The following is a 23,708-nucleotide window of genomic DNA, read 5'->3' as shown; positions in this document are numbered from 1 at the left end:
GTTTGTAAATCCCAGGCCCTGAAGATGATCTCAATAAAGATCGAAACGTTGGCACGATAAAGAAAATGTTTTTTCTGAAACCTACATCACACCAGAACGCATCTCACGATTTCTGAATAATTACTATTCAAAGTTAAGTCCAAGGCGCGATAGAATATTAAGGATGAAAGAAACCAGGAATTCCTAGTTTATTTATTTAGGGGTGAACTTTGCGAGCAATAAAGCCCATTTTCAGCATTCCAAGCTTATAATTTCGAGATATGACAACGAGCAATCAATACGGTTCATGACAAAATTATACATAAAACTATGGGCCGATGAACAATAGCGGAGACACCGGAAAATCGCATATACAAGGATAACGTCAGCCTTATTAAAACTGGGTTGGGACAAATTGCCCGTAGAAGAAAGGAAAGGCCGAAAAAACTTAAGAGACCGCATGGCTGAAAGGACGCCTGAAAACCGTGATTTTTTTGCCTTTCCTTTTATCTATGGGGCAACTTGCCCCAACTCAATTTTTTACTTATTTTCCTTATACTTGTTCCAATGAATGGTCTGGGTTGTTCATTTTATCCTATCGAAGGACCACAGTTGTGTTGTATTGAGCGCGACAGTAATTGGCAAATACAGTACTAAACAAATAAGTTTATCTGTAATGAATATAAATATGACAGTTAGATTGAAAAACCGTCAAGTACCACTTGTCTAATCGAAAGGCAAACCGATTTATCGTTAGGAGAAAACAAGGAAATATTTATTAATAAACTAATAATATTAGCGAATAGATTTGAAACTGGGAATGACATAGTAGAAATTTCCGACGACACTTTCTCTCAGAAAGGGAGATAAAAGAGGAAACGGTGCAGTCGGAAAGAAGGTTCGACGCCATAAAACAATTAGGTTAGGGCCGAGATAGGAGTTATCGGGCCCCGTTTTCAGCCGTTTTTATCAAAAAGAAAACAAATGTATTTTAAAAAAATGCGATCTCGAATAGATAAGATGGGGTTTCGAACAAGGTTTTAACGTTGGCTTTTAAAGTTTGGAAACATTCTGCAAGTGCACGAGGCGGGAAATTGTAAAAACAAGAGCTCCGTTTGATAGTATTTTTCATGTGTTGAACGTGTCATTTTGACGGAAAGGCAGTCGTTCATGATCAACTGACTATGAAGTACGTGTATAACATAAGTTGTCACGATTGTTCATGCTCGTTTTGGAAAGTGTGTTACATTCATTTGCAATCCTTCTTCTATTTAAAAAAAGTATTTGTTAGTTTTTTTAATATCCTATAAACGCACAAAATATAGTTGTTGAAAATCAAGTTGAAAAAAATCAACCATGATTTAGAAATCTTCAATATTGTGTGAACTCTCAATGATCAGCAGAATATTTCCAGGCGATCCATTTACGATTCCAGAATAATACCTAATAAGTATACTCATCCTGCATACATATACAAATTTTGAAAAAAAATCAAGAGTGGAGGGAATGTGTAAAATTATTTGATGGACGTATCCAAATTCGAAAAAAAATTAAATTAAAATCGGCGAGTATAGGCGGACCAGTATGAATGATCAAACTGCTGATAGGGATACCGTTCGCCGAAACCATATAATTTTAAATCCATCATCTTCCAATTTCAGAAAGGATTTCCATCCCTCGTTTTATCATTACACAGTAGAGGTAAAAAATTGAATGATTTATCCTATAATTTACATCGCCCATGGTTATCCCATTCCTCAAAACATTACACCTTTTTATTATATACTAAACTTTGTGGAATTTTTGAAACTTTATAAAGATTTTTTTGTTTTGGTCATGATAATTAATCTTCATGATGAGTTGAAGGATTCGGTCATTTCATCTTCTGATTAGTTTGAAACTTTCAAGGTGTAGCGTGAAAAAGTCAAACACGCTATTTCCACGGTTCCTTAAAGGTTATTGAAAATAATTGATCCGTCAATAACGCGGCTGTTGTTTTGTTTGGAACAACTTGGGATTTATGGTTTGATCAATTTGAAAAAGCTCAAGGTTCAATCCGCGCTTTGTTTAAAAGCTCTACTCCTATTTTAAACGGACTCCAGTCCATGTTATATACAGGGTTTTGCTTATTGCAGTGATTGTGGCCGTCGGCAACAGCTTATCGTGACTATTTACACCCCTCCGAGATGTATCCTCGGATTTCGCTGCTTCATCACTTTTATAGCTTGTTAATGTTCAACGAAATTCTTGGTTATAAGTGCAAAGAGGAATTGTTGACGTGTGGTACGCCATGTGGGAAAATTTTGATATCACAAGTCAAAAAATCACTTATGATCCGTTTTAATTAAGGAGAAACACTCCCACACCTACAACTACGTATATCACATACGCACGTATATCAGTCAAAAAATAGCGTGCGTGATATGTTAGAAATTTTCTTAATAGGGGCATTAAAATTAGATTAATCTTTGCCCAAGGTAAAATTCGAAAAACAAGACCTTGACAAATTTGAACATTCCATTAAATCCTCGTCAGCAATGATTATTTTGGCAGCATTTTTTTTTAATTGGATAGCCGCGAGAGAATATATATTAAAATATAATACACGTATGCATAAAGCCAAGGATAATGAAATTGAGAGAAACAAAGATGGTTTCCCCCCAAAAGAAATCAGCAATGATCAAACTACTGTCACGAATGGAAATGCACCTTGTGAATCGTTTCATACCTTTTCCAAAAATCTTCTGCGTATAATGAATTTTCTAAATAAATTATTATAAGCCATATCGAATCTAGAGAGGGTTTTTATTGTATAAAATGTCACCTTTTGTAGGGTTAAATTGAGAAAATATCAAGGGTTGAAGGGAAGAATAAATTGATCATAATTCATTAATATATTCGGCACAGTATCCATCATCCTTACTTTATAATTTCCTGGCTAATATGATCGTTGGACAGAATTATTTAGAATTGGAAGAAAAATCTGCAAGAATTTTTATTCCAGGGATTCCAAATAATGATTGAACTTTCCAATTTGAGTATCCTAATTGGCAAAACAAATAAACGAGATTTTTTTAAAGCAGAACATAAAACTATGGTATTTTAGTTTAGTGATAAAAATAGAAAAACTCAAATACTCAAACAATCATGAAAGTTGTCAGATTTCTTCACTTGGTCTGTCGAATGACTTGGAATTTGGTCGTTCCCGATTATTTCGGTCTGCTGGGTTGGCCACAGGCCCATTGAAGATCAGACAGACCAACCCTTCGAGGATAAACTACCAAAATGATGCAATTTAACTCTTAAATCACATTTTAAAATTATTGAAGAAATGTCCACCAATAAGCTTAAAACTTTCCACCGGCTCTGGGTAGTAGAGGAATTTCAAAAACGTAGACTGATAAGATGAAAAATTGATGTCTCCATTTTTTATCATACGATATAAATTAAAAAAGGTCAACAATGCAAAACAATATATTTTAAAAGAGACAACTTTCGCCTGACCCTATTAGGAAGAATAGGTTTTTTTTTTACCGCTAAAGGCAAACTCGTACTGTTATGTCGGCTCCAAAACCGATAAGGGTACGGGAGCTAGTCTTCGGGATGAACCCAAAGAACGAACTGACGGTAAACTTAGCTAAATATGCTAGTTTTCCAGTCTGAAATCATAGCGATTGAACAATCGCTACAACAACAGAGAAATAAAAAATCTAGGAATACATTCCCGGAAGATAGCCATTTTCTTTCATAGCCAGGCAGTACTTAGGACCTAGCATCATGCGAGGCAAAGGCAAAGAGTGTTTGGAACTGCATGGAGGCTCTGAGGGATACTAAGGACCTGACCCTGGCATGAGTCCCTGGACATTCGGGGCATAGAGGCCAACATGAATTATAAAGGTTGGCATGTTGGCCAGAAAGGGGGCCAACATAAATTCTTTGGGCCCTGAACCCTACTGTTGCTTAGCAGTCTACCACAAAAAAGGATACATTTTAAAATGGATCCTTAATGAGTCCAAAACCTGGTGGAATAATATCACAGGTGTGAGGCATGCGAAGAGATTTATAGGAGGACCATCCGCAAAACTGAAAAAAACAACTGGAAGGCAACCGCAACCGAACCAGGATTCTGGTTGGACTCCTGACAGGGCACTGCCACATAAGAGGACACATGCACCGGATAGGAGTAGACAGAAGAAATACTGTGGAGTTCCTGCCAGCGTTTTATGTTTTGTGAAGGATAGATTTTCGCAAATAGAAGAGAGAAAGACGCAAGCAAAATTCTTTACTAAGAATCAGCTGGCAAGGCTTTGGAGGTTGATCAAACTGAAGCTGGCCTGTGAGTTCTAAAAACTAGAGGAGCGCAATATACTCAGGTCGAAATGCGGAACGCCTTGGGGCCGCCTCTTTTATCCCTATCCCTATGGATATTAATCAAAACTTAATTAATTTATCAAAACGAAGCATCACGAATGGAATCTTCTAATTTGAATTTTTCAAATGGAAACATTAGTATGAGTTGAGTATAAAATCAAATTTTAACTTGTATTTTTACCATTATCCATAAAAGAGGATACATTTCAAAATGGATCCTTAATGAGTCCAACACCTGGTGAAATAATACCACAGGTATGAGGCACGCGAAGAGACTCATAGAAGGACCATCCGCAAAACTGAAAAAAACATTACTATATGGCAACCTCAACCGAACCAGGATTCTGATTGGACTCCTGACAGGGCACTGCCACTTAAGAAGACACATGCACCGGATAGGACTAGACAGAAGAACTACTGTGCAGCTACTGCCAGGAAGAGGAGGAGACTGCAGAAAACATTATATGTTTCTGTGAAGATCTATTGAAGGTGCAGGTTCGTGCAACTGAGACAAGAAACACCACAAGCAAGATACTACACCAAGGAGCCGCTGGGAAAGCTTTGGAGGCTGATTGGTAACCGGTGAGTGGTAAAAATCAGAGGAGCGCAATATACACAGGTCGAGGTGTGGAACGCCTTGTGGCCGCCTATCTTATCCCTATCCCTATCTATATAATTTTTTTAAATTACTATTTGTATTAATTTATTTAAAAAATTATATATATATACTTACTTTTTTATCAGTTAGATAATCACATTAAGGTTTTAATGTTGCTACCGCATTCATGTAATAAGAACGAAATTTCATGTAATAAATTGGAATTCGAAGAAAGAGAAAGATTATACTGTTTATTCTATATTTTATCACGGTTTTATGTTCCTTTAATAACGCGCATTAGAGGAAAAAAATGAAAATTTGTTTTTGATTGATAGACCATATTGTAGTTCTTATCTGCCTACAATAACCTATATTACACTAATGATTCAAAAATCAAAAGAACAATTTATTGTAAAAAAAATCTTATCTCGAGTACCTAAAAGCTAACAATGATTAAATGTTGCGTTTGTTCAATTCCAAATTAATTCTGGAATTTATGATTATCAGAAACTGTCAGAAATTCATTTGTTTATCGCAAGGGAAAAATACAAAGGTGGTTTATTCGATTAAATATTTAAACAGTGACACTTAACATTGTTTCCCTTTTCTCTTTGTCTCCTAGAATCCCATTCCTTAGCCTTCGAACGCTATTAAATCGCGTGCCATCACCACACCACTATCTCAGGCCCGTATTGATATAAAATAATCAATTCGTTCTAAATAAACCACGTCTATATTTAAAATAGACAATTACGTGCAAAGACAATTTAAGCCTTGGGGTGTAAAATTGCGTCTGATTGGACAATTACCATTATAGAAAATAAAATTTTGTTGTAGAAATAAATACTATTTGTTGGTATAATTATATACTTGTTTCAGTCAATTTCAAGCCACAGTATTCATACATAAATATGTTATTAATTATTTATAAAATGTTGATATTCACCTAGTAGCACAAACAATTTCAAGTTCAAATTTTATTAGATTGTTTCTTCTCTTATCAGATTGAAAATCAGAAACGTGCACGAATTGCTATAAAACATTGACTAATCAAAATATCCTACATTCAAGATTTTGGCTTAATCAGCACTAAACACGAGAAAAGAAAGTAACCCATCATAAGATTTTTAGCAACAGTCAAAATTTAAATTCTGGCTTCGACAATGTTTGGATTTTCAATTCTTTGTTATTGATTTTTTCATCCTAGCTATTTTATAACATTTCTTAGATAATAAATTATGTTTAATTTATGACACGAAAAAGAAATAAATTCATCACTAGATCTTTCACAACGAATAAAATTTCAATACTTGCCCGTTATTTTAACATTTACAGACCTGCTGCTACCCTCATGGACCTCAATTCTGTAAAATTCTACCAGGTTTTCCTATAAATCAGCTCTCATGGATTTTTTCTTTTCATTCTATAAGTTTCTTAATAGTGAAAGATCAAGAAATTAAATTTTATCAAGATAAAACAAGCGAAGGAAACTAATCAGAAGATCAATAAGCACCAATTTTATACATTAATTTCTTCTTCAAACTTCAATATTTGATAGTTATCTTTTAGATCGTTTCTGTACTTGCCATTTTATTAATAGAGTTCAATTTGAAAAAAAATTCAATAAAATATCGACAAGCAACCCATAAGAGCAGATCATCTAGGCCTCAATGTTTCGGCCATTATCTCCTGGTATTAAATAAACTATTTAAACTAACTTTCATTTCTTAACAATTTGTTGATCTAGGCAAATCCTATAAATACAAGTAGTGAAAGTCAGACTTAACATCCTGCAAGTTAAATCTGAGAAAATATTTGTGAACAAGATTTATCCAAACGAATCTCATCAGTATGCTTCAGCTTTCAAACCATCATTAAACATTACCCAAGAAGTATTAATTGGAACGATGTCTAATAATTTACTAAATTCTTAATTTACAACCTACGATGTTCTAATAGCTAACGCTAGGTTTAAAATAATCTAGTTGTCTTGCTGAAACGAGCTTTGGACATTCAAGAAGCTATTTAGTCCGAAAGCACGACAGCAAAACGAGAAAATCCACGGATTCCTAATCAATTTTTTTTTTACTAAATCAGGACATGCAACACTGGGATCCTGATTTTATTGGAGCTTAAAAGTATATTCAAGTTAATCGTGCTTGCAATTCAGTTCTTCATAACTATTTTCTAGTCGTTTTTCCCAAAAAAATGAAAATGAAATATTCGACCATAGATTGAATTTAAAAAAATTTCGAAAATCATGAGCTTTAAACACTTGTTTATAACTCGTTCACTGTATGTCTGTCATAATATTTTCTTTACTTTCCACATTATATCTGCTTATTACATTTGCTACCCTTTTTTTCTGTATTTTTGCCTGCGTCATAAGGTTCAGACCAAATGAATGATATATAGAAACATATTAAAGCATAATTTATGAGAAACATGAAAACAAGAACTAAAGACCGGGGAAAATAAAGTCGTTGTACAAAAAAATCATATGCTAATGTTGAGAACTTTTTTCACACCGTCACAGCACTAACACTAATGCCAACGCCAACGCTGCATCCGGAGGCCACAAGAAACCATACACTGCTGGCACACTACGGTCTTGAGGCCATCGTCGATTGCCGTCGAAGGCGAAGTGCCGGGTTCTCGGGATTGGATTGTGCAGAAAGGGCACGAGATCGAGAGTGGTGTGAAATTTTGGCAATCGGAACAGATCAGATCGTTGAGGTAGTCAGATAGGTTAGTGAAGTAGTAAGGAAATTGACAATTTGTCTGAGGACTTTGGATTGGAAGGATTGGATGCGCTGTATGTTGGATGGATTAGCAGTTCCAATCCGTATGTCCACCGTGTCGTAGTGAAGTCTTGTATAAGGTTAGTTTAGTGTTGACGGTGAAGACGGATTTCAGTCCTAAATGTCTTCAACGTAGTTGTCCAAATCTTTTATTAAAATGTAGTGTCTTAAGTCTTGTGTAGGGATGGTCAGTCTGCTCTCTAGGTTTTGTCCTAAGTATTTGACTAGAATGGAAGTCGGTGTCTCTTTGTTGTTGATGTACAATTGAAGGACAAAACTGTGAACGTACACTGAACACATTTTTCATTCACTCTTGTTCTCTACTTTTTGCAGCAGTCTTCGATCAGCTCAAAATGTTCTTAGGTGTTGGAGGTAGCTTGGTTAGGATTCGAGTTAGAGGACAAAATTGCGATATCGTCTGAGCAGGTGGTGATGATTGTATTATGATATATAGGTAGGTCAGCAGTATAATTTATATTAAGGACAGGACCCAGAACGCTCCCTTGAGGGGCGCCGGCTTTTATCCTTCTGATTTCCGAAAATTCGTTGCCGCACCTCACTTTAAAGCAGATGTCGGATAGGATAGATAGGATTTCAATATAACCTAATAAGGAGTAGGAAGGAAGCGTTTAAATCTATAAAGGCCCTATCAAAAGCTACGTCTAGGATATGCACCCAAGCATTTACTCTTTCACCTATAGTATTTTACTTCAATCACAAAACAATGGCTTACATTTACATAAAAATATCAGAGTCAATATTGATTTTTAAAGGCGTTCTTTGAATCTTAGAATATAATTTTGCTTATCAGGCAAAACTTTTTTTTAATTTCCTTTTCCACCATCCTTTCAAGATAAAAGACGTTATATCATGCATGTTGCATATTATTGTTTACTCATTGTTTTAAAAAATAAAAAGAGGGTACAAATACGGTTTGAAACCTCTCAAAGTGTTATCCGAGTGAATTGTAGGTAGATTCCACCACTGAACGATATTACACAACCAGTCATTTTCATTTAAGACCTTGCTACTAGTTCGACCTTGCCTAGGAGTCTCGTATTTTCACAAAATCCGATAATGTTCGTCGTAAATGTGCGGTTTCCTTACATACATAAATTTGAAATAAATTTCGATTAAAAATGGATGCACATAACAAACTCATCAGTTAATTAAATTTTTATTAAAGAATTTTGATACGAATGTTTGACATGGTTTAGATCAGTTTTGAGGGCAAAAACAAGATCGAACATACGCTACACTTTTCTATAATCTTTAGAAAAGGTTCATTTGAAACACATTCTTTAAGATGGGGGTCAAACACGATGAAGATAAATCAAATATCATTTCCTCCGTACGAAGATAAGACAAAAATAAATGCAAAAATAATTACACGACCTTCATCAAGCCACACATGTTCCTAGGAGTATAAAGATGGTTTCGTTAATTGAACCTATAAGGATAACGCACAAATTAGAAGCAAAATAAGCATAGATAGTATACTTCTGCAGGACCAAAATGACACGAAAGCTGGGTGATTATGATTCGTAGAAATGTTTTGAATATAATGTCTCTCTTCCAATATAAATACACATATAAAGCTGAAGCGATTGGACGGATACCAAACACGAAGGTGTTTTTCGCTTGGAGCATGTTTCAGATAGTGATATTGACTCTGAGCTGTATACTCAACGATATAGTAAATGGTGGGAAATTGTTTAAATCTAAACCAAAAAGTTGTATAGTCAGCAAATCTTGGTGGAACAGAGAAAAAGGGTTTTTAATATGAAGAAAATTATGGCCAATACTTTAAATATCAAAGAGTTGCTGCTTTAAGCTGCTTTTTTTAACAATAGTTTATTCGTTAAATTTTGTATAAGCTGTTGTTAATAAAAATCAATAAATCCATTATATTTAGTGGTCTGATTGAGCAAATTACTTCTTTAAATTAATTAAAATTTTTATGTAAGGTATTGGCTGAATGAAAAAGTTAGTGTCACGAGTGGGATTCGAACCCACGACCTCGGCTCAAAACAGAAAAAAAAACATCAAGGGCATATTTAATTATATAAATTGAAAATGCCTATTTCGAAATGTTAAACTATTGGTGGATTCTCTATAAAACAACCAATCAAATTTATTAATAATTATTAATCATATAACAATACAAATATAGATTGAAATATGACAAACGGTTTTAACATTTTGCATTTTGTTACTGCTGCAAGGTGGCATTGTTTTCCGTAGATCGGCTCAAACCACTTGAGCTATCGTGACTTTGAGGTAAGAAAGAAGGTGAGGGTTCGAATCCCGCTCTTGACAATAACTTTTTCATTTCAGCCAAAACCTTACATAAAAATCAATAAAGTTAGATTTCTTTTCAAAGTATAAATTTTGTAAATAAGATCCAATAAATTAAGGTTTTAAGTTGAGATAAAGTCAGTGTCACGAGCGGGATTCGAACCCACGACCTTCGGCTTGATACGCCGCTACTCTACCACTTGAGCTATCGTGACTTCGATCCCCTCGGGCACTAACTTCCCATCTCAACCCCACCTTTTGAATTTACCTTCCTTTTTGCCATTTTTCAAATGTCGTGTAATCTATTTGGTCCTCGGCGACAAGTGGCAAAAAGGAGGGAAAATTCAAAAGGTGGGGTTGAGATGGGAAGTTAGTGCCCGAGGGGATCGAGGTCACGATAGCTCAAGTGGTAGAGTAGCGGCGTATCAAGCCGAAGGTCGTGGGTTCGAATCCCGCTCGTGACACTGACTCTTTTATCTCAACTTAAAACCTTAATTAATTGAATGATATTAATTGGTCAAGCGGACCACAAAAAATAATGAATTTATAAACAAGTTCCATCAATAGGAAATGTGTGCTGAGCTGCTGACCTTGTTACAGGTCTCCTATTTTAAAGATCAGCGATTATGTCAATAGTAGATTTGGGATCGGTTTTTTTAATGATCATGCCTCCAATTCTATCCTCAAACAAATCACTACTTTCCAAAATGAATTGTTGAGCCGTGTACTTGGCTGTCTTCCTCAAATATTAGTCCAAATATTTAACGTGAAAACTGGCATTAAATTGGTTAACCAAATTTTACTTTTAAAAAAATAACCCATTATTTACAAATGTACGTTTCTCAACCGAAAAAGTGCTCACATATCGGGCAAAAGAAAAAGTCCCAAATATGGCAGCATCCTTTTTATCTTCAGTTAATGAACTATACATTTTACAGAAAGTTTAGTAATAAGATTCAATGCTACGAACTTACGGATTATACGTCTTACCCTCCCGATTTAATTGAGAAAATATTCTGGGCGGATATGTACGGAATTTTCCAATTATCTTTACCTTATCTTTACCAATGGACGTAAGAAAGACAGAGACATGGAGTAGGCTTTTTAAGACCCCCAAAGAGAATTTAATAAGGAACAGGAAGAAAACATTTAGAGAAGTGTCAAAATATGTACGACCCTTCGGGGGAAATATTAGCGATCCTTATTGCTCAAAGTATTTAGTAAGGCAAGAACGTACAAGTTTACTTCGTTACTTAAGTTACAAGAATACTTTGTTGAGGCAAGAAAAGGGAAAAATCTTCATTTTCCACATTTGCGCGTTTGAGAACTGGGCACGGCATTTACGGGTCGTATCTACATAGCAGATAAGGCCGCGTAGTCGTCTGGGGTCTAGGCCATGTTGGGGCTGGTTCGTGTGGGACGGACGGACGAGCCGGGCATGTTACCCTGTGAACTGGGGATGTGGACTTTTCCATAAGAATGTCGGCCTAAATGGTTTTTATTCACAACACAAGGGGTCACAGCATAAAAGTAAATTTTTGAATGAAGAGTTGACAAATTAAATTTTAAAAAAGCTTGGCGTGTCAGGCCTTGATTTGTAGAGATCACTTAAAAAATTGTAATTCTACAACTGTTTGACTAGCTTTATTAGAATTCAGAAATCAGCTCTTATCATTGACAACTGGTCAAACTAGCATAAACTAGGGTTAAGCACACACAAATAGATTAACGCTATTCGACTCCTTATAAAGAAGAATGACGTCCACTTCTCTCAACCATACACAGTCACTATTGAAAAACATTATTAATTATTCAACTAATTAAATTTGCATTCTGTATATGTATGCAATTTGTGTTGTACATGTTGTAATTAAATTTTTAAATGTTACTAAAGTAACTAGTACTACTAAAATTCTAGAAATATTTAAAACAAAATTTTAACGGTAACCACTATTTATTGGACTATATGCTATTTTAAAAGAAATATTTCATATTTGAGTCTGTTTATTTTGAGGTCAACGGGTATTCATCAAAAGAATGGCATGAAAACAATGTCTAAGCGTTATTTTTACAGCCAGCTTGTAAAAAATTAAACAATCCCAAGGTAATCGATCAACCGAAAACAATGCCACCTTGCATCAATAACAATACAAAATGTTAAAACCGTTTGTGATATTTATGTCAATATTTAAATCTATATGTGTTGTTATATGATTAATAATAGATTTGATTTGTTGTTTTATAGAGAATCCACCAATAATTGAACATTTCGAAATAGCCATTTTCATGTTATATAATTAAATATGCCCTTGATGTTTTTTTTCTGTTTTGTTTGTTGTTGTAATCTTCCGATAAAATTATTGATCCGTCTGAAGCCGAACAATCGAACAGATTTTGAGGCTTCGTCGGTTCGAAGGTTTTACATAAATGTTTTAATACTTACATGCTATTAACACTTTGCTGTATGTAAAATACGAATAGGCAAAATTTAAAAAAAAACATATATTAACTCTCTGTATATTTATTCCATGTTAAAGATAAAAATGCAGTCATTTAATTGTAAACACATCTTTGAAATGCTAAACTACAAATGTATAGTATATTAATACTATTACGTCATCATACTAGAATTCTGTTTGTATTTAAGTTCAAAGCCGTTGTTTTTAGTAGAATTAAAATAATTAAAGAGGATTTTGTTTTTCTTTTTATAAAAAACTTAACTCGATAGAACAAATAATCGGATAATGTCAAAAAAAAAATTAAACCCAAAAATTAAAGTTTGATTTTGTCATTTGACATAGTTTTCATATTACTGTGTATTTTAGAGTATTATTTGTTGATTGTTATTTAATCATTGTATTTAATCGGTGCAAAAAAACGTGTAAAATTTTCCAGCTCTTACCTCCGAGGGCTCTGTATTTCATGTAAAACCCCCCTGCTAAAAAAAATTCTAAAAAATCCTAACTCGATAGAACAAATCATTGAATGATGTCAAAAAAAATTTAAACCAAGAATTAAAGTTTGTGTTTGTTATTTGATATAGTTTTCACATTATTGTGTATTTTATAGTACTATTTGTTGATTGTTATTTAATCATGTATTTAATCGGTGCAAAAAAAGGAGTAAAATTTTCCAGCTCTTACCTCCGAGGGCTCTGTATTTCATGAAAAAACCCCCTGCTTGTAAGTGTTCTAAAAAAATTCTAAAAAATCCTAACTCGGTTAGAACAAATCATTGAATGATGTCAAAAAAACAGTTAAACCCAAGAATTAAAGTTTGTTTTTGTCATTTGACATAGTTTTCATATTACTGTGTATTTTAGAGTATTATTTGTTGATTGTTATTTAATCAGTGCAAAAAACGATGTAAATTTTTTCAGCTCTTACCTCCCAGGGCTCTGTATATTATGAAAAAAACCCCTGCCTGTAAGTATTCTAAAAAAATTCTAACAAACCTAACTCGATAGAACAAATCATTAAATGATGTAAAAAAATTAAACACAAAAATTAAAGTTTGTTTTTGTCTTTTGACAAAGTTTTCATATTACTGTGTATTTTACAGTATTATTCGTTGATTGTTATTTAATCGTTGAATTTAATCAGTGCAAAAAAATAGCAATTTTTCAGCTCTTACCTCCGAGGGCACTGTATTTCATGTAAAATAACTGCCTGTAACTATGCCCTTTTCCAGCCATGTCAATAATTTTAAAAAATCCGTTTTAAACCGACGATATTGAGTACGCGACCCGTGCGGATCGAACCAACACTGACAAATATTGCCGGCAAGTCGTCATTGAAAGAATATTTCTTTATCTTTCCATATCATATCCGCGCAAACATTGGCAACTGTGTTTGGTGGGGGCGAACGTCATCGCACCTCGAAATTCAAAATCACGGCTCGGTAAAACGTGAGGCGAAATAACTTTACTTTCCATGGGACATCCGACGAAGAACCAGGGATCGACTGCCGGGCCGGACCCCAGACGACGATCGCCTCAATCGCGAATATTTGAGGTTTTCAATTGCAGTCCGTCATGCGCAAGTCTTCGTTTTTTATTTACAAAGTCATCACAACACAGTCGAACAAATAGAACTCGGCGGTTTATATGAAGTCATATCGCTTCCGACATCATGTACAGCAATCCATTAACATTCGAGGGTGTTTGGTTCCAGAAAATTACCGTGAACGTTAAATTCGCAAATGTTCAGTCTATTTTCCTATGCTATAAAGTGGTTACGTTCCATGACGCCTAAAATTGAGAAACAATTCAGAACTTTAAAAAAATTCAAACTAAACGTAATACAAAACAATTAATTAAGGTTTTTAGTTGAGATGAAAAAAGTTAATGGCACGAGCGGGATTCGAACCCACGATCTTCGACTAGATACGCCGCTGCTCTACCACTTGAGCTATCGTGACCTCGATCCACTCGGACATCAACTTCCTATCTCAACCCCATCTTATGAGTTTTCCCTCCTTTTTGCCATTTTTCAATTCTTTTTTGGTCACGATAGCTCAAGTGGTAGAGCAGCGGCGTATCTAGCCGAAGATCGTGGGTTCGAATCCCGCTCGTGCCATTAACTTTTTTTCATCTCAACTAAAAACCTTAATTAATTGTAATCTATTATTTGGTCAAGCGGACCACGAAATTAGTGAATGTAATACAAAACATAATAGTGCTTGTACATGTTGTTTTCATTATTTGTATTTTTTAATGTGGAAGGAAAGAAATAACTGGTAATTGTTCACTGCTTCGAATAATTAATTTCTTTAATATAAATAAATAAGGGTTTGAAGCGGTTTCGACATCCATTGTAAACATCAATTTAAAGATGGGTCCAAGTCCATTGCTTTTTGAATAAGTTGGTCCCTCAAGGTTAAAATTTCCCTGAGCTGTTTTGAATAAAAGCTTTGGCCTTCATAAAAAATATTAAATGAAAGAAAAAATTAAATAAACACCTACCAAAAGACTTACTTGTGTTTTACCAGCTCACGTATTCGCTTCAACTTCCTCAGTTTCATTAGTTTTCTCTTCTTTTTGTCGGATCAGGTCTTCATCCGAAAACTCTTTTTCATGTATTACTGTACTTAAATACTTTTAAATATTTTTTAAAAATAAATCGATGTTCGTTCCATTAATTTTTGAAATTTTTTAACGAGGGTTGGCTACAGCAGAGGTCATATCGACCCTCCGGGTATCGGTGTTTTTGAAAAAACAAAAACTAGGTGTTTCCATAACGGCGTGAATATCCGGGGGCGAATGTTCACTGGGTTTAAAGCTATGTAGCCCAGCTAGTTTCACACGAATATATCTATAGTTGGCATGATAGGGGTGTCGGTGGCCGTAACGGTTTAAGCGTTGACATGAAGCTCATCACTGTTAAGGCTAATACTCCTAGACAAAATCGAGACTGTCTATAGACAAATCGCCGATTTTGTCTGTAGACTGTTGCGGAACAAATCCAAAATGACCTAGAACCTTTGTCACGCGTCCATACCTGCACAGCTCAGTTAAACCAGTTTCCGCGATAACTCGACGAGATAGCGGCCTGCGGATGTGCTGCTTGTGCAGTTTTAATTTTTGATTAAAAAAATGAAAACTGTTCAGTAAACATTACTGAACGAGGAACGTTTTAGCAGAAGGTCCTCCATTCGAATGGACTCATCTGGGATAATTAAATTCGTTTGAACTCTACTAAATATTTGGAAAAATTAAAATTAGAAGATAGTTCAGGTTTCAGACATTTTACCTGGCTAACCACCACGGATTTTGAAAATTTGCTACTTATGGTTCGGGATAAAATATGCAAACAAGAAACAAGATTCAGAGCAACCATTCTTCTTTCAGCAATTTTTATAATCTTCCGATAAGACATCCCATAAACAACGTGAAGTTTGAAATCTTCAATTAATAATAATGTCTTTTCCGAGGACCACATTGTGTATTTCAAAACAATCAACAAATACAACTGGCATGGCGGCACAAGTAGTTTCACACACGTCCTCACTACGAAATGCTACCCAACTTATCTTAAGTTTTCCATCTGAGCTGTGATCCAGCGGATCCCGGGACCTTTGCCTCTTATACTGATGAGTACCATGTTCCTTTAAATTTTGAATGCATTGTGCATGTCTGTTATACAGGGTATCTTTTTTATCATGCGCCAGCAGGTGTTCCCGATTTTGTGGACAAATACAAGATAGTGACCAATTAAATTCACTATTTTTCGTGGTCCGCTTGATCAATTAATAACATTCAATTAATTAAGGTTTTTAAGTTGAGATAAAAAAGTCAGTGTCACGAGCATTAAAGTTTGTTTTTGTCTTTTGACAAAGTTTTCNGACCAATTAAATTCACTATTTTTCGTGGTCCGCGTGATCAATTAATAACATTCAATTAATTAAGGTTTTTAAGTTGAGATAAAAAAGTCAGTGTCACGAGCGGGATTCGAACCCACGACTTGATACTCCGCTACTCTACCACTTGAGCTATCGTGACTTCGATCCCCTCGGGCACTAATATGGCAAAAAGGAGGGAAAATTCAAAAGGTGGGGTTAAGATGGGAAGTTCGTGCCCGAGGGGATCGAAGTCACGATAGCTTAAGTGGTAGAATAGCGGCGTATCAAGTCGTGGTTCGAATCCCGCTCGTGACACTGACTTTTTTATCTCAACTTAAAAACCTTAATTAATTGAATAGTGACCAATGGTAAACCCCCTTTCATTTTTGGTCAAATTATTATTATTTTTATTTATTTCAAAAGGGAACCCAAAAGTTTTAATTTTTATTTTGAAACTAGATTTTTTATGAGAGCAATGGATATCACAACTTTCGAATACCTCCAAAATTGACGGCTCTAGTATTTTTTGAAAATATTAAACAATTGAACGAAATAATCCATATAGTAGTTCTAATAACCGTACTAATTATTTTATTTTATTATATTTTTTATTTAAGGTCTTGGTTGAAGTCAAGATGACTCAGTAGTTAAAGGCAGCCTGAGCCGAAGTTCGTGGGTTCGAAACCCGCTCGTCACACTAGATTTTTTATCTCAACCAAGACTAGGTATAACTAATTTCATATATAATATTCAAGAAATGCAAGTTTCAATTTTCTTTTTTTTTTCCATGATGTCGATATATAATATTTTTTTAAATACACTTACTTATTAAAACTGGTCAAATGAGACCATCTATTAATTTCACAAAGATTAACTTAGAGGTAAATAAATAATAAATAACTTTAGTCCACTCATCAATGTCACAGTATATCTAATTTAACAGGAAGTTTCTACGGTACTAAATTAAATGGCTTAGTCCTCTTCAGAGGTCTTTGTTTTTCAGTTTTCAACAGTTTCACATAACTTTGTCTTTCAAAATTTGTTGTAAACAACAAATCTGAGAGTATAACCATAATTTACAAAAAGTGACGCAGTACTATTTTCGAACAATTAACATCAAAAATTGCTCTTTTTCCGTGGTCCATAAAACAATAAACAATCATGAAGCCTCTTGTCATAAATAAATGATTTATGTAAGACATGTGGGAGTTTATAGCAACCCGGAAAGCATAAAAAATATTTTAAAATGATTTTTTTTATAGCCTGGTTATTATCTAACTATATTATATTGTTGTTATATTGTCATATTTACAAATAACATTTTACTAAGGAATTGCTTTATTTTTTCTTATTTTTAATGCTCTTATTTTCTTTTTAATTTTTAAACTAAATTTGTCTATAATAATTTCACGCATGTAGCCTTGAAATGTATAGAATGAGAACTATGTAAAACAATCGTAAATAGCGTACCATTACGTACCACAATAGGAACTTAATTTTCATGAGAAATGTCCTTCTGGCATTTTCCTACTTTCTAGAATTGTTATAACTTTTAACAAAATCCAAGCTTTACAAGAGCGTAGAAAAACGGATCAATATCCATCCTAACAAAAATTCCTGAGACTAAATTGACTTAGAAAACAAAGAAAACTACCTGTGATTTGTATGAATTGCGAAAGTGACCAGGTTGCGTGCTGACTTTTAACAATAAACCACACAAGGTTGTTAAAATAAGGCGTGCACTATGCAATTTCAATAGGGAAATTTATGACTCATTTACGATTCATTTAATCTATCCTATTACAACAAACAGGGTGAATTTGAACAAAAATTACGCAGGAATAATGGTTGTCCTAATCCTAACAATCCTAAATTGTCCAACCATCCACATCACCATAACAAACTGATTATTCTTGAAAGGCGATGTGAAATTTGTAAAAAAACTATGGAATAATAATAAAACCTTATTTATTAAATAAACCGATAAAACCGGTATAAGTTTGTTTTATGCTATATTTATGCTATATTTGCATTGCAATTGGATATAATTGTGATGTTTTCTCAAGGGGTTTGCGTTTTGAAATATGATTGACCATTTATTTTGTTTTTTTCCCGTCATTTATGGAGTGGGTTGGTGTTCTACTGAAACTGACGACTAAAACAACGAAAATTGGCAAACCAAAATGACCGGAAACAACACGCCAAATTCAGGTAAACATCAATCTTTATTTTCTATAATAAAACGGCAATGTTCAAAAATCGAATTATTAAATTAACGACTGTATGAACATTACTTTATTTTCTTGTGTTTTCGTTTCTTTAGAGGTAGTTTTAGTGTGCCGCTTTCTGTGATAACATGTCAGTAGGACAAGAGCTTCGTGAATGAATATCGATTCATATCGACAAAACTCTTGGCCGAACATCGTTTTAAACTATAACTAGTTTTCTCTTTAGGGGAGTAGTAAAAATAAAGAAAACCTGTACTTTATATATTTTGGTAGACTATGTCTACGTTTAAAACAATAAAAAGTATCTAAATGTCAAGCAGTAACACATAATTTTCACATGATTAAGAACAAAACTCAATCAAATTTTGTAAAAACTACAAAATGACTCAACACAGGACGAAAACACAGGAGGAATGACGCAATGAACGAAAATAAAACAGGAAAATAACATTTGTTTGCTTCAACTATATTCTAGATCGAAGAAAGCACGCCTTGTTTTTTCCAACAAACATTTTTTTTTATTTGTATGTTTAATAAAGAAAATACAAGTTGTCCCTGTTCTTGTTCGTTTCTCTTAATACAAAAAAATAATGTATCTTTATTGAGTATTTTTAATTATCAAAATTTATATTACGAGGTAAACTCATAAATTTTATAGTGACATTCTCATCGATCCTTGGCCTTCCATGGAGCGACTAGTGCATTTTATCCAATATTAAAGATTATAGCATTCCAACAATTTCTGATCCTTAGAATTTAAAATATCCCGTTGCTGGTGGAAAGGTCAAAATGCACGAGAAAAAATAGGTGATTATCTTGCTGCCCCTGGAAAAAGGTTTAAAAAACTGTTCTGCAATCCGTAAAATTTACGACGTAGCCGTGGCAAACGAAGGCGACCGAGGCACGGTGACAAGGGCGAATTTTGGAAAAACAACAAATTCATTCAACACGGAATGAAAACACACTCCTCGCGAGGAATGACGCAATGAACGAAAACAAAATAGGAAAAGTAAAACTTGTTTGGTAAACCGACATTCAAGAAGGAAGAAAAGCCCTAAACAACTTGTTTTTCCAGCAAATATATATTTTTTTTTTCACTTTTCACTTTTATTTGTACGTTTAATAAAGAAAGTACATGTTGTCCCTGTTCCTCTTCGTTTCTTTTATTTTCTTAGTACATGCAATATATTGCATACCATGTTTCTTTTATCGTAGAAAACACGACACTTTTTCATTGACTTATTGACCTTTCTAACGGCAACCTGGCTGTGGGAAAAGGTAGTACTGTGAAATTCGATTTAGCTTTCAAAATCTTTCACACCGATGTAAATTTCGTTTCTATTTAATTGTCCCATAGTAGCAAAAACATATATTTTTATGGATATATAATAAGGGCTTTGAGGCGCTTAGGTTTCTTGAAAAATTTGAAATGTTTGCAAATCCACTGCAAGAACTTAAACGGCCTAAAATAATTGTTACAATATACAAATTAGACATCCAATTAATTACAAAAAATATTTTCAAATTAAATTATAAAATTAAGCAATTAAATCTTATGGTTACCAGGATTGTTGAAACTAATAATCAATACATCAATAAACACAAATAAAAGAACCTGATGTTGGTTTTGAAATAGATGTTCATGTTCTATAGATGATTATGATTTATATACAGTAACAGTACAAAATTATGTCGTTGAATGTAAATGTGGTCAGTATTTGACCAATTTCTGCGACACGTAATAATACCGCATTCATTCATCAATTCGTTATGTCTCCCTCTGTCTCTATCTATTTATCGCTGTCCCTCTCCCTCTCACTCTCTCTCTCTCTCGTCCTCTCTACCTTTCTCTTTCTCACTCTCTCTCGTCTCTCTCTCTCTCTCTCTGTCTGCTCTGTCATCAGTCTCTCTCTCTCTCTCACTCTCTCTCTCTCTCTCACTCACTCTCTCTCTCTCTCTCTCTCTCTCTCTCTCTCAATCTCTCTCTCCTCTCTCTCTACCTTTCTCTTTCTCTTTCTCTTCTCTCTCTTCTCTCTCTCTCTCACTCACTCTCTCTCTCGCTCTCTCTCTCAGTCTCTCTCTCCTCTCTCCCTCCCTCTCTCTCTCTCTCTCTCCCTCCCTTTCTCTTTCTCTTTCTGCTCTCTCTCCTCTCTACCTTTCTCTTTCTCTTTCTTTCTCTTTCTTTCTCCTCTCTCCGTCTGCTCTCTCTCTCTCTCCTTTCTCTCTACCTTTCTCTTTCTCTCTCTATCTATCTCTATCTATCTATCTCACTCTCTCTCTCTTTCTCTCCTCTTTCCTTCCCTATTATTTACTGAGTGTCGTATGTACTTATAAAGACCCGAAAAACCAAACATAAATACATAATTACTTTGGAGGACTGTGAAATGCTACGTTAGTGTTTCTGCGTTCAAATCCCGACACAACCCATAATTTTTTAAATGAAAATAGTATGAAAAAGATATTGATAAGTTGTAAAATGGTTGAATTATCCGTGACACCTCCTTTATGTCGGAATTTAAAAAAACAACTTCATTTTTCGTTCTTTAGAGTTATTTGGTTTATTAATTTATATTGCACTTGTTTATCAACAGAACAATTGAAATTCTTTATTATATTATGTTCATTTTGCTTAAGTTGCATTATTATATCAAATGCACTATAAATTCAACACATAAGTTTTATGTTGTGTGAGTAAATCCGACTACAACTACGGATTATGTTGTCGCCTTGAATGTTTTTCTATATTTTGTGAAAACTTTTTTTTTCTACAATGTTTCTGTAAATAAAAAAGGCATACTACTACTACCGATAATAATAATCTTTCTTTTGACTGGCATAAGCATTTTTGTGACTATCTTAAAATATATTTAGCATATGCAATCTATTGTTGAAATATACTGACTACTTAGTTTTATTTTGTTTTTTAATAATGGTTTGCCGAAGTATACGTCGATAAAACGACCTTAGTCAGCTTTTACCAAAGTGACACATAGTTTCTTGTCAACTTACAAAGACGAATTTGTACATCTGTGATAATTAAGAGTACAGGAGGCAAACTTTTCACACGTTTTGTTTTTATTTGCCAACTGTCTAAACAGAAAAAAAATTCCATAATAGTCTGCAATCTGTTATTTAAACGAAAATAAAAAGAAGCAGAACCAACGTGTATCATTTATCAACTACATCGTGCTGAATTTCTAATTAATAATTACACTGGTCTGGCATTATTCTTTGATGGAGTCAGTTCGGCAACTGGAAGCCGGGACGAGCCGAAAGGTGGTCGGCATGCGCACAAATCGTTCAATCCTCCGATCTCGAACACATTCGACGCAATTACAAATCTTTTATCGTTTGCAACGTTAATATTTTTTTTTCGTTTTATTGAACTGTCACTCACGGTATATCCATCCTTGGTAGAGGTCGCCGCCTCCTCTGGAGCCCTGAGCCTCCGCCATATAGTCCAAGGCCCGGACACCATTGGACACCATCAAAGGTTTCTGGAAAATAAAAGAGAAATTGTTAAAACAACTAGAGTGGGAAGGGTGTTTCGAGTAAAACAAAAAAAACCACTCGGCTTTAAAGGGATTAATAAGAGCCGCTCCTTTACATAAGGGCGTTCATTAAACGGGCTCAGCTGCACTCGAGGGCTGAAATGGGCACTTAATGCCAGGAAAAATGACGAAGGGGAATGTAATTGAAAGGCCAGCTTTCTTGCCAGGCGTAGGTAGTGAAACATGTTTTTAGTGAGATCATCACTTTTTCAAGATGTTGCTCTGTGATTACTCAAATTCAAAAATCTTCCATTCAGAAAAATTAAAAAAAAAATTAAATTTTAAAGAAAAACTGTCCTAAATGCAGTGGAGTCTCGTTATCCGCGGATGAAACGTATCAGACATCACCGCGGATAATAGAAAACACCTCGAATTGCTTCGAAACATTTTCTTCTATCTGCACACCGGTCAGGCAGCTTACCGCCTGAGCATAACCGCATAACCTAACTGTCAATGTTATGTATGAACTTATGTACACATATTTCAGGGTTTTTTTTAAGAAAACAATAAATACATACATCAACAGATATGCAAAATTTACAAAAACGATAAATTAAATTTCATAGAAGTAGATAGTGGATCAGCGAATTATGCCCTTTCGGCTTTCTCAAAGAACATTGTCATAGTTAGCTGTTTTGTCTGGTTTTTCAATTGCTGGAAATTTTGTTGGAGCTGGTCTATTGCTTGAGTCAGCAACCGTGTTGATGCTTTGTTCCACTAATGGATTAACACATTCTATGATTTTGTCTTTCAACTTTTGACCTAATCGAAAGATTTCTCCATGTTTTTCTATTGTCCGTTCTTGTCTTTTTAATGAGTTCTTCTAATTCTTCATTAGTGAGTTCGTGATGTTCAGTGATGCAAACCCGGATGAGTGAGAGCGCGGATGAGACTCTGCTGTATTATTACCGTGTGGTGTTTAGTGACCGTTAGTTAATGATTATTTGGAGATCGTGAGATGCGGTCTGGTGTGACATAGATTTATAAATCCCAAGTCCTGAAGATGATCTCAATAAAGATCGAAACGTTGATACGATAAAGAAAATGTTTTTCTAAACCCACGTCTCAACTTTCTATCTCACAAACTCCAAATAATCATTTATTAACGGTCACTTAACACCACACATTCTAATTTATGCTACTTACAACGCCTGATAATTTGGTTGATTTTTTAAGACCGAAATACAGAATATTTAAAGAACTTTTTTTAACAGTTTTATTTATTTATGAAACCAATTTAGAGCACAATGTTTGTCATTGTCCGAATTCTCATGCAGCCGTCGTGGAAAATGCGTGGAAGGGCCTCTGGTCAACAACCGTATTGTAGTGCGATACAATGTCCATGTCAAGGCTATTCTTTATCTAACTGTACATAATAGATTCCTTGTTCTATTCAGCCTATGCTGGTAATAGTTCTAAAGAAATTTGCCAGATCATGTTTCGAAAAAGTGTCTATGTACATCGGTAAGTCTGTGAAAAACCTGAATCTCAGGTCCCGAGGCTGCGATTGTGCAAATCTCGAGTGCAATACGAACCGGCCCGA

The 23,708-nt window shown here is 34.5% G+C and overlaps 1 protein-coding gene across 2 annotated transcripts in view; it reads right to left on the bottom strand.

The window, feature by feature from the left end:
- The window catches only part of LOC106673231 (alpha-actinin-1-like), a 122,540-nt gene that overhangs the window by 56,907 nt on the left and 41,925 nt on the right, over positions 1–23,708 (bottom strand). For both annotated transcript variants that reach the window (XM_024230225.1, XM_024230224.1), the window contains exon 2: positions 22,012–22,111. In XM_024230225.1, coding sequence (XP_024085993.1) covers positions 22,012–22,102 — 91 coding nt within the window. In that variant the 5' untranslated portion in view covers positions 22,103–22,111. The remainder of the gene's footprint in view (positions 1–22,011; positions 22,112–23,708) is intronic.

This window comes from Cimex lectularius, unplaced genomic scaffold, assembly GCF_000648675.2.
Source record: "Cimex lectularius strain Harlan isolate CLEC.00 unplaced genomic scaffold, Clec_2.1 scaffold382, whole genome shotgun sequence".
Taxonomy (NCBI): Eukaryota; Metazoa; Arthropoda; class Insecta; order Hemiptera; family Cimicidae; genus Cimex; species Cimex lectularius.
The sequence above is the reverse complement of the archived record's forward strand: the minus strand, read 5'-3'. Positions and strand labels throughout refer to the sequence as shown.